Genomic DNA, 13,250 nt, shown 5'->3' on the forward strand with positions numbered 1-13,250 from the left:
TTTTATAGTATTTGTGTATCTTTATAATGTTTGTTTGTCTAAATTATTAACCTTCAATGATAAATATTTGATCATAGTATTTAAATTTTTGAAATTAATAATTAATGCCAAGAAATTATTTACCGTTTTTAAATCAACTCAGATGGACAGTTTCCCTCAATACTTTGTCAAGAGGCTCCATTCAAAAAAAGGCATCTTATAGACAAATTTTCTTACTGCTTATAGTTATATCTTTGTCAATTTTATTTGTAATTTTGATACTTAAAACAAAATGGTATTGGCATTTTCTAAATTATTCTTGTTGGACTGATTCTCAACATTTTTCCTTTTATATGATGCTGATTTTATTTTATCATATTCTTTCTTTAGTTCGATATCTCCCATTAAAAACCTGAAGCACTTGTTCACTTATAATTTATTCATCTTTTGGCTAATGACATTGATTACAGGATAAATTATTGGACAATATTATGAATTCTCAACATATTTAGCATGTGATTAATAATCCCTTGTGAATCCACAAATAATCAAAACATTATTATTAATTAGCGTCAACTAATAGGGTCATAATTTAGGACGACAGCTGTCATAAACATGGAAGCTAATAAGCAATTTTAAAGATAATGAAAAACTTTAAAGCCATTGTCGTCTACCAATTTCTATTTCCTTATTTTAAATACTATATATACTTTATTATTCAAGTTTGATCTTTTATTTAAGGTACTGAAATTCTAATTTAAGGCAATAAAAATGTTGTTGAAAATATAATTCGACTTTTTTTTAACTAATTTGAAGAAAGAACGAAAAAGAATATGTTAATTCATGATCAATATCTTAAGGTGATGAATAATTTTTAGGTCAATATAAGATGGGTTTATCAGAAAAATTATGACATTTTTTCAAGTACATGTATTGATACAGATTGCACAACTTATATTAAATTGATATGTAACACGTAATATTACTTAAAAGTGTTTAATCATGGGAAAGCTTAGAATAGATATTAATATCAGAAAATAAACATTCAAGTATTTTTTTCTATTTATAGTACACCTATGCGGAAAAGTACATGTAAGATGATTAATAAGGACAATTTTGATAAGTAACGATTTATTTTTGAGAAAAACAAATTTGCTAGGAATGAATCATAAGACTCACTGCAGGAGACTAAAAATCTAGGAATTTCGATAATGTTCTTCCGGAGACCCTTTTAGTCGGATAAGGAAGGGGAAGTTATCCTGTGTGTATAGAATATTCCTTTTAATCATTTATTTAAATTTTATAAACTCAAATATTGATCCTAGTGCTTACTCATGAATAATCCTAAGTTTATTCGTATGGCTTTTAAGAAAATATAACTGTTTCGCTAAAGTTATAGGACCAGGTTTTTTATTGTCTTAAATTATTTAATTTATATAGTTTTCCATCCAAATAAGCTGAAATCATAAACTTAGGATTTTTCAGCATTTTAATTTCTTTCATTCATAGTTTCGCCCAATACGTAACTGCAATCGAAAACTATGGATCATTCAACATCTAATTTTTTTCCATTCACAGTTTCCAGTACTATATGATAGCGGCAATCAAAAAGTGAAGTATTTAAGGGACTTTATGTGACAAGACAGGAAAGCAATTAGTTGGAGGCAAAGCAAGGACAATTAGTTCATTCTAGAGAATTCAATACTTTCAAGTAGGACGGAAACATTGACTTGTAACCTATCGAAAAAAAATTAACTAACTGATATTTTTTATGTTCGTCTGTTGAACAGGTTAATATAGATAGTTTCATAAGAGTTATAGTGGTTTTAACATAATGACAAAAACATATCCCTTCAAAAAATAGTAACAGTTTGTAATCGTAATAACCTGATAAAAATACGATTGTTATTTTCTGAAAAATTGATGTTTATTTCTCAGCTGGAATTAGGAGGTATTGACCTAGTAAAGAAATATGATGTGCCACTAATTCACTTGTACAATCCTTAGAAAAGTGTCTGTTTATGCCACATGTGGAAATAATTATTTTTGAAAAAATAAAAAGTGATTCTTGGATAAATTTTATCAATCAAGACAGATTTATTGACAGGCATTAAAAAGACTGCCGCTTGTTTTACACTTGTATATGTGCAGTGTTGTGTTGTCGTAGAGACACATGTGGAAAAAGTTATTTTTGAAAAGTTAAAAAGTGATTCCTGGATAATCTTTATCCATCAAGGCATATTTATTGACAAGCATTAAAAAGTGCCACTTGCAATTGCCTACACTTATGTACATTGTTAGTGTTGTCTGCCTCAGCCACATGTGGAAAAAAATAATTTTTGAAAAAAATTAAAAGTGATTCCCAGGAAGATTTTATCATTGAATACATGCTCTGGATAAACATTAAATAGAATATTATTTGTTAGTATAATTACACAGACATTAAAATAAAGCTATACAGATTATATCAATACATTCAAAATTGATAGAACTGAACTTGGAAACATCAATTTTACAAATTTTGATGATGCATAGATTACATTAATTCTTTATGGAGTTTTTGATCATCAAAGTGGATATATTTTATATTGAATCATTCATGAATTTTTGTGGAATTATAACAAACATTGGTAAACATGCCAGGACTGAAGAGTTTACGGAGACGATGGAGTACTTTATTGAACATACAACCACCCAAGAAAAAGATGAAAAAATCTCTCAGCTGTTTATCAGATACTTTTAAGGTAATTGGTTTATTTTGGAAAGAGGTGGTGGGAAAGGGTTGGAGGAAAGAGGAGGTCACGGGAGGGCAGGGTGCATCCTTGCATGAGGAAATGAGGAACGTATTTGTCTGTGCAAGTGACAATAAGGACGAGTAGAGAGAGACAAATAATTTGGTTCAATTTAATGACAATAAATGATTTTCCCTCCAATCATAATGTAGGGGAGTTAAGTCTTTCCTACTCCTCCTTACATGCACCTATTATGCTTCTATGATTGAACATTAAAGCAGGATTTGACAAAGTAAGTAGGTCAGAATTTGCATTTCAGTCCACCTTATTCAACTTTAACCTACTTGCTCAACACCTGCTAAGAGGGATTATCCATGATTTTTTTGTATTTGTATATCAGTAAGTGTTTACATATATCACTCATTTTATATGACCTTGGACGAGTGTTGGCAGATTACACCCTCCCCCTTTTATTTCCTTAAAATTTACCTAGGACAATATGATACAAGTAAATCCACATATATCACAATACCTAAATAGTTAGTTCTCAAATGTCAGAGGAAACTTGATATGTTATTATCCCTTGGCTAACATTTAAGATGCCTGTTTTCTTAGGTCTTAGATGACCGTTTATTTACTTATAAATGAAGTACTTTAAGCATACAAATGAAGCTGATTTAAAGCTTACAAACTGTTTTCTTGGCCTAAGTAGTAAGTAAAGTATTGATGTGAGGTCCATTCACCTGATGTATATAGTGAAGGTCAGGTTAACACTTTAATCACCAGGAAAAGAAATCATTTAAATGTGTGAATGTCCTTATATTTTAATAAGTACATAGTTACTTACCGGTATATAATTATATAGAAAACTGTAAAAAAGAAAAAGTTTCTGCTATAGATGGACTCTGAATATCTTCCCCCTTGATTAACATTTAAGAAATAGACAGCAAATTAAAAAAATGATATCGTATTGTTCACAGGCAATGCATACATGCATATTTTCCTGTCTGTGCATCCTTCAAATCAGTCTGAATGAGTTTGTTCGTATCAGGTTGAAAAAATAAGGTGGTTATCATGAACCATGAAGATTTTGGTCATATCAACTTAAAACTTTCATCATGCCACATTATGATGATATTGACCTTAATTCCGCAGTTCAATGAACACAGATATATGATAGTTACATGTATAATGAGTAAGGCATTGTGTCTAAGCTACTGGACACATATTCTTTTATGAATTCTAGAATTCAGATAATTTTTATGTACTCAATGTATCAAAATTAAATGATGCTCTCCTTTAAATGTCTGAGATAATTTAGGAACCTTAAATGACCTTAGAAATTTCACTTAGAAGCCTCTCTCTTTACAGACCAATACTTCAATTACAGGCAATTAAAACAGCTGAAATTGACAATTTGAGGATAGAATTATATTTCATAAATTTCCCAGTGGAAAGAAATTATTAATTTACATCTCACCACCAACACTGTTTGTATTGTTGTAAGCCATGTCCAAGCACAACTAATGTCTTCAGAGGTCAAGTGATTAACAATTGGCAAACTTGACAAAAAGGTCATTTTATGGATGAACCTAATTTTCACCCAGTTTTGTTGATTTAATATGATCTTTTATTCCTAGAAGTGGTCCTTTGCCATGTGAACAATTTACTTCATACTTGATCAGAGTTATAAAATGGCTTGATTGAAATGTATGGAAAATGAAATCATGTCTGTGAAGTGTCCAAATGTCCACTTGAGATAACTTGAAACTCTGACCACACAGGATATTGGTAAAGGCTTGCATTGTTAATAGGAAAGCAAGTTTTGCTATTAGTATCACTTCAAACAGCCTTTTTTCAGCTGTAATTTTTTTTGTGTCCAAATGTCCACTTGAAACCTTGACCACACAGGATATTAGTGAAGGCTTAATCTTTTTAACAGTACAACTTCAGGCATCATGTTATTTTAGCTGTATTTTTTTTATAAAATCAATAAAGCTTGTTTAAATGGACTCATATTTAATGCAGATTTTATTTCATCAATTAAAATACCATATCCCTTCTTCTCCATTACTTTAATAGAGTTTTGCTGTTCCGAGGTAATTGAAAGTTTTCCTGGGCTTTTATTGTTGTTTTTCAAATTGATATTTGAAATTGAAGACATAACTGTTTTAAGGTGACAACAATGTCTGTATCATCAAAACATGCTGTAGATGCATTTTTGATCTTTCAGATTTAACTTTAAAAATATTCTCATGTGTTCGAGGGTCTCATTGGGGGAGTTCTGATCTTGGATCCAGCTTACTGTTTTGTTAGATTCCTGTATCCTACTTACACTATGTTAGTAAGCAATCCTCTTTTTTTGTAAATTCCTGTGTCCCGCTAGACTTCATTTTTCTTTTTCACAGCACAATGATTTGACTCTTATGTGTCACGCTTTCAAAAACTTTGCAATCCTGCGTCACGCTTAGTATGATGAGACCCATGTGTAACAAAATTATGATAACCAAGTTTAGATGATTGACAGTTTATTAAAACTTCATTTGACTGTGACTGTAAATATCATAAAAGTCAGACAACCTAAAATTACTTTCCTTCTGGTATAAAATTGTTTCATGCTGTAAGAAATGAAACGATCTGTAGACTACTTGCTACAAGACATTATGGTCTTTTTTATGCCCTGGACTGCTGGCAACAGTTTAATGATGTAGTCTTTTGTAATTTGAGAATTTTTGGTGATTTAACTGTTACTGGTGGATTCATTACTGTAATTTCAGAAATTATTGCGAGGTTTTTATTATTGCGAATAATGCGACGGAGTTGTAAACGCAATAATTAAAACTCGCATTTGTAATATTTTAACTGAATTAAGCATGACTTTTCTCAAAATCGTAAAAATTAAAATCGCATTCAATTGTAAAATGACAAAATCGCAATAATAAATGCACGCAATAATTTCTGAATTTACAGTATTTTTCGTTGGATACCAATTTTGTGGGTTTTGTGGGTACAGGTGAACCATGAGTTCAAATATTGAACGAATATCACATTTTTAAAGGACTTTGAATACAGATATTGACAAAACCATGATATCAAATATCCACGAATATTTAAGTTTTCAGCAATACATGAAAATTGATACCCACGAAAATAAATGAATCAATAGTACTCCTTTTTAGCTCACCTTTCCTTCTTTTATATGCATGTGTGTACAAATTATAGTCATGCAGTGGAAACAAAATGTTTTTTTTAGCATATTGATACAAGAAATAATGGGCTCTTTAAAAGAGTTTGGTGCTGGGGACCCTTTGATAATGTCCATTGTAATTAGGGAATTTTTGGTGATTTCTGTTACCCCTTTGTATGTTTGTGTAATGAATTTTTAGTCTTTTCCTGTGAATATACGTTGACTTTATGTTGAGGATACATTTTACATTGTCACATCAGGGACTTTTTATAGCTGACTATGTGGTATGGGCTTTGCTGATTGTTGAAGGCCCTACGGTCACCTATAGTTGTTTAAGTATGTGTCATTTTGGTCTCTTGTGGACAGTTGTCTGTCTCCTTGGCAATCATACCACATCTTTTTTATAAGCTTATAGTCAGGTGACATCATCACAGGTTATTTTCATGAAAATTTTGTCATAGAAATGGCAGGCATTCACAGCCTCATTGTGGTATCTATAGCTTAGATAAAAGGCTAAAAACTGTATCTGATAGAAGTCTTGTTTGTTAAGTTTTTTTTCGTATTCAGCCTTCATCACTTAAACTATATCAATAACATTAGATTAGATATTTACAAAAGAGATGTGTTTAGATCAATATATATACAATAGTTGTGTTAAATGGAGCATTTCTCTGGGCTTTTATCATTGTGTAATAATAACTAACTATTGACTCTGTGAAATATTATCTAGTTAATGAATCTGTATTGAAACCAGCTGTTCTCTGTTACATTAAAAAAACGGGGGGGGGGGGGGGGGGGGGGATTAAATTCTATAATAGTTAATTAATCTGTATAATAAGACAAGCTTTTCTGTTTTCTGATCGGAGGATGGATGTTTGTTTGATGGAGATGATTTTGTTGCTATTTAAAAAATGCATTGTTTGTGTACTTTAAAAGTGACTAAAATGTAGACATAGTGTATACATGAACACTGTACACATGGTGACCATAATTGACCATGGTGTTAATCACATGATCATCCAACCATGGTCAGATGTATGACCATGGTGACCATGGTCAAAAGTATAGAAAACCCATGGGGACCATAGTTGACCATGGTGTAAAAAACATCATTTTTGACCATGGTCACAAAGAAGGAATACCTATAATGACCATAGTTGACCATGGCTTAAAGCACATCCAACAATGGTCAGATGTATACCATGGTCAACCATGGTCACAAAGGTGGAAAACCCATAGTGACCAAAATTAGTTGATTCTAGCATATATCAAACCATGGTCAGATCTATCACAAATATGATAGACACATGGTGACCATACTTTACCATGGAGTAAAACACATTTAAACATGGGTCGACCATGGTTATCAATGGTGAGCAATGCTATAAACAATTATCAACCATTGTTGCAAGTTGACAAGTGTATTACTGGCAGATGCAAATGGTAACACATATGAAAATCTGCTGTACATGATTGCAATTGCAAAATCTAGTGTATTGAAATAGCCATCAGAAACACATACAAAATCAGCCAAAGAAATTACAATCAATTAATCTTATCAATCAGCTTATCAAACATGTATATATACTTTTTAAGTTGTGAAAGATTTGGCCAAGTGAGAACTAATATCATGGATTGTGGTCTGCCCTGTGGAAGTTGAAGACAACTTCAGTTTTATCAATTGTTTCACTGTTTCTCTTATTAAAATTTTCAGGTAAAAATATCTGCTTTTAAAAAATAAATAAACACAGTAATTTCCTGTTTTAATATTTTTGTCATTTGAATTGGGAGTAAACATTTAGACAGGGGTGGATCCATCCATTTGAAAAAAGGGGGGGGGGGGTCCTAACCCAGGCCAAAAAGGGGGGGGGGGTCCAATTACATGTCCCCATTCAAATGCATTGATTGTCCAATAAAAAGGGGGGTTCCAACCCCCCCCCCCCACCCTTTTTCTGGATCCGTGCCTGATTTAGATATACTGTAGGTGTTACAGTTATTGTAAATCTATAAACAACCACTTTGTAACATGATGAGATTTAGGGCTGAACTTCCTTTCTCAGTAGTATTAGCCTCCTACTACTCTGTTATCTATATATCTTATCAAGATAGGAAAGGAAATAGGAAATATTTGACATTGTTACTGAATGATGTACTTGTTAATTCTATATTAATTTGTAAGGTATCAATTATTTTATGCATTTGCTAGTTTTGAAATGCCATTTGTAAAGATGTTTAAAAAAGGTTATAAAAATTATCCATACATAAAAAGAAATGAGGTTTTCAACTCCCTCAGGCAAAGTTGACCTAAGAATGATTTTGCTATTTTTTAGGTCCATAATGTAAAGCTCTTCATCCGTTTCTTTCCTTTACATCTGTGGCTTTCTAAAATATTTGTCTTTGAGCATTACTGAAACAGGTATACCAAAATACCCACTACAGACGCTTCAAATTTATACATTTGAAAAAAATTTTATCGTGCCAGTTTCATATTTTGATTCATTTCCCAAGACTCGATGATACAATTTGTTAATAATTGTAGTTCACATATAAGTCCTACATTTAACCCTCCCCCTAAAAAACTCTTAACTGCCACCACCTTACTTTCTATGCAATCATACAGTAACTATTTCTAAAATTCTAAACAACACACCTAGCTAGCACATCCCACATCCAGAGGCATGACCTGACAATGACCTCAGCTCTATGCATGTGACCGTGAATTAAACAATGTTATCAAATTAAAGCTTTTTACTGTTAATTGAACTTCACATCCATTAAGAGAATTTTTTCACCCTGTCATAAAATAAGTGTTGCATGTTATTCTTCTGGCTATAAATGGGCGCTGGACATTTGTTACCATTGATGTTTATAGCTGTTTTATCGTCATTTAAGTGCAGGAAATATTAGGAAAAATTAAAGAAAGTCGTAAAAAGGGATGAATTAAAAGAAGCATTCTTGAAATTTGAAGGCAATGTTTTTTTTCAATAATTAACAATAACCAAGCAAATATTGTGATGGTTCATATTTTTTAATTTTACAACTAAATACCGAAATATTGCTTTAGAGTGTCAGGTCATTTCAATTGGCCAAAGGAGTAGGGGCATTAAGGCCTAGTTTTGGCCCAAGAAAAAGAAATGTTTGATAGCTATTTCAAATTGGCACATAATGTTTAGAAATGCATGGGGTCAAGAAACATAAATGTAAAACATTCAGATTTTTATCTGATGACGTCACAACTACGTCATAATATGTACTGTTTTCACAAAAAACAAGAAAAATACAGGATTTATGTAGTTTTCTGACTTTATTTCCGTTGTGGAAACATCCGGCGCAGCCGAGAAACAACAAAATAATTTAACAAAAGCTATATTATAACTATTTGCATTATCTCTCCAAATATAAAGTTGTTTCTTGAGTGCGCACATACTTTTTCAGTCTAAAATATACATAAAATTTGATGAAAAAACAATAAAAATCATGAAATATACCAAAATATGAAAATAATTTTATGATTTGTTGCCATGGTAACTTGTTCGATTTCAAATTTGTTTGGTTTTTCTTAGTACCTTATACCTTAGACAAATTTTCAGTATTTAAAGAATATGTATGATAACCTTGAAATTTGCAGTAATTTTTGGGCCAAATAAGGGCCTTATTGCCCCTACTCCTTTCTTTTTAAATTAATCATTTGGTTCACCTGTATCCACGAAAAGCATGAAGTCCACGAAAATTGGTATCAAACAAATAATAATGAATTTTTGTGTTTTTACTTTTCACTGTGACCTTCAAAAATGTTAAAAGGCTTAACCCTTGAAAGCAAAACATGGACACAGAATCAGTTTTTCTTTTAGATTAATTACAGTTGTATTAACCAATTTTGTCTTTTTGTTTAGATTTTCATTTTTAACAGCCAGTATTCAATAAATCAGATCCTCCCTAATAGCTTCCTTTGTCATATTGTACATGACTGAAAACGTATACCATAGTGTTGTCACTGTACATCATCTTTGAAAGACAAGCCTGAACACAGAAATTTTATTTCTATTAGAATAGCATCAATTGTATCAATTGTTTGTCTACATGAAGATGTTCATGTTTAACAGCCATGCAGTATTCATTAAATTTTATCCTCCCTCTCTTTGTCATATTGCACAGGAAGATATTCATGTTTAACAGCCAATATTCATTAAACATGATCCTCCCTTCCTTTTGTCCTATTGTACATGCCTTACTAAACACAATTATCATTGACAAAATTCTTGATAAAAACAATACTTTTCCTTGATGGTCAATTATTGGATTGTATTTCTTAATTATATTTCTGATTTTAATGTCAATTTCATTATCCTGTTAATTTCTCTCCTTTGATCTGGGCCAGTCTGATATCTTAGAATGATGTAGAAATTGATCCTTTCCTTATCCATGGTTAATTAAACATTTAGTAGTGACTTCTGTTATGGGGTATTTATTGACATGTGTCTTGATTAAGACTAAAATTATCTGGATCTTATAGTTTTGTTTTAATTGTTGATACTAATTTATTGTGATACTTCTATTAGCCATAACCCCAAAGGTGACTGCATGGGGTATAGAAATATGGTCACTTGGTCTTCTCCCAACCAGAAGTAAAACGCTTGCCAAAGTGGGGCGTCCGTTTGGCTGTGCGGGATGTATCAAGTTCTTTGCACATTAAGAACCCTTGCAACAACTTTTTGAGGGATCAGTAGGTGGCCTGTTGCAAGGCAAAATTTCTGTCCCTATCCAATATACTCTCATTTTCTAGTGGCAGTCCAAATTTCCTCGACCATCATCCCAGATGGCCTCTACTGTATCAACCTACCTATTGTATTTATTGTGAACTTGTTCTCGTCCTGAATATGCATGAAATATTTGCCACTGGACATTAAGCAACCAACAATCAATCTATAAGCGATACTCAGAAGTGGATTTCGGGCTGGCGTTTGGTGGGGAGAAAAGGGGGGGTATGATGTATTAGTGTAATGCCATAAGAACATGTTTTTTGTCATGTATCATTGCATGCTATGTATCTTTGAGATTTTGCATGTTGAAGGCCAGAAATAGACAACAGCATTAAAACTAAAAAGGGGAAATTATTCCTTTGCCTTATGTATTCTCAGTGCATGTAGGGATTTTATATCTTACTCTGAAATACCCTAAACCATCTTTTAATGACTTAGGAAAGATAAATGTAACGGGAAAGTAAAAAGGGGGGGGGGATATCTGAATTTCGCATCTTGTGGAATCACAATATGAGATGATGCTAAGATTCAACCCAGCTCCAAACTTTCCATGTAAACATTATATTTAGGCTGAATGTGATAAATAGTCATATTAATTACAATGATTATTTCAATATTTAGTATACTGATATTATCTAGTGGTCTTATAAAGGAAATGAGTATTTGGTATTTGATTAGAAAAAATCCAATTAGCTACAAAACACTTTCTAACTATAATCCCACAATGGTAATATCTGTTTTCATGCCACGCCACCCATTTGTATTTAATTTGACATGGCTTTTGTCCAGATTGTTATTAATGAGATTTTTTTCATTAAGCCATATCCTCATCTCTGAAAATCTATTGTCCATCATTGGTCATTAAATGTTTTATTATTTAGATACCAATGGTGGTCACATGGGCAAATAGACTTTTTACAAATTAAAAAACCAGCACTACACAAGATAGAAATGTAATTGTATAGTAGAGAATTTCTGCCATATTTAAAGTGCTCTTGAAAGATGAGTTAATTATTTTGTAGTAGACATTGTATCTGTCTTCCACTGCCCAATTATCATTCTATCCTTGTGTGTATTATACTCCCAGTCTTGGAGTACTCAAGATCTGCCTTTGAAGCTATGTTGCAAGTGTCTTGACCCTCTGTCTGTATGTACATTTATCTAACAAATAAAGATGATGCTAGCAGGTGCTTATAGGGGCCATCTTAAACTTGCATTGAGCTGATAGTTTATTTGCTCTGTGTTGAAGGACTCACTGTGACTTTGAAATAAAGAACAGCAATAAAAATGCTGTTTCTTTGCTTTTTATGTGTTTTTAGCTCACCTGACCTGAAAGGTCAAGTGAGCTTTTCTCATCACTTGGCGTTCGTCGTCCGTAAACTTTTACAAAAATCTTCTCCTCTGAAACTACTGGGCCAAATTCTACCAAACTTGCCCACAATCATCTTTGGGGTATCTAGTTTAAAAAAATGTGTCCATCGACCCGTCAAACCAACCAAGATGGCCGCCATGGCTAAAAATAGAACATAGGGGTAAAATGCAGTTTTTGGCTTATAACTCAAAAACCAAAGCATTTTAGAGCTAATCTGACCAGGGTAAAATTGTTGATGTCAAGATCTATCTACCCTGAAATTTTCAGACAAATCGGACAACCTGTAGTTGGGTTCTGCCTTTGAAATGGTTATTTTAAGGAAATTTTGCAGTTTTTATACGACCGCAAAATTTGAAAAAATTTTCGTCGTATATTGCTATCACGTTGGGGTCTTCGTCTGCGTCGTCGTCGTCCGAATACTTTTAGTTTTCGCACTCTAACTTTAGTAAAAGTGAATAGAAATCTATGAAATTTTAACACAAGGTTTATGACCACAAAAGAAAGGTTGGTATTGATTTTGGGAGTTTTGGTCCCAACATTTTAGGAATTAGGGGCCAAAAAGGGCCCAAATAAGCATTTTCTTGGTTTTCGCACTATAACTTTAGTTTATGTTAATAGAAATCTATGAAATTTTGACACAAGGTTTATGACCACAAAAGAAAGGTTGGGATTGATTTTGGGAGTTTTGGTTTCAACAGTTTAGGAATTAGGGGCCAAAAAAGGGGCCAAATAAGCATTATTCTTGGTTTTCGCACAATAACTTTAGTTTAAGTAAATAGAAATCTATGAAATTTAAACACAATGTTAATGACCACAAAAGGATGGTTGGTATTGATTTTGGGAGTTTATGTCCCAACAGTTTAGGAATTAGGGGCCAAAAAGGGGTCCAAATAAGCATTTTTCTTGGTTTTCGCACCATAATGTTAGTTTAAGTAAATAGAAATCTATGAAATTTAAACACAAGGTTTATGACCATAAAAGGAAGGTTGGTATTGATTTTGGGAGTTTTGGTCCCAACAGTTTAGGAATAAGGGGCCCAAAGGGTCCAAAATTAAACTTTGTTTGATTTCATCAAAATTGAATAATCGGGGTTCTTTGATATGCCAAATCTAACTGTGTATGTAGATTCTTAACTTTTGGTCCCGTTTTCTTATTGGTCTACATTAAGGTCCAAAGGGTCCAAAATTAAACTTAGTTTGATTTTGACAAAAAATGAATTG

General features: G+C 32.3%; 1 protein-coding gene across 2 annotated transcripts in view; it reads left to right on the plus strand.

Moving 5' to 3' along the window:
* Window positions 1-13,250, plus strand: part of LOC134695033 (tensin-3-like) — a 189,584-nt gene that overhangs the window by 24,295 nt on the left and 152,039 nt on the right. The window contains exon 1 of one of the 2 annotated variants that reach the window (XM_063556199.1): window positions 2,540-2,723. The exons of the other annotated variant lie outside the window; for it this stretch is intronic. Within the exon in view, the coding sequence (XP_063412269.1) occupies window positions 2,616-2,723 (108 nt within the window). The 5' untranslated portion in view covers window positions 2,540-2,615. Of the gene's footprint in view, window positions 1-2,539; window positions 2,724-13,250 lie in introns of those variants that run through there. 2 annotated transcript variants of the gene reach the window in all.

Source organism: Mytilus trossulus, chromosome 13, assembly GCF_036588685.1.
Source record: "Mytilus trossulus isolate FHL-02 chromosome 13, PNRI_Mtr1.1.1.hap1, whole genome shotgun sequence".
In the NCBI taxonomy this organism is placed as follows: domain Eukaryota; kingdom Metazoa; phylum Mollusca; class Bivalvia; order Mytilida; family Mytilidae; genus Mytilus; species Mytilus trossulus.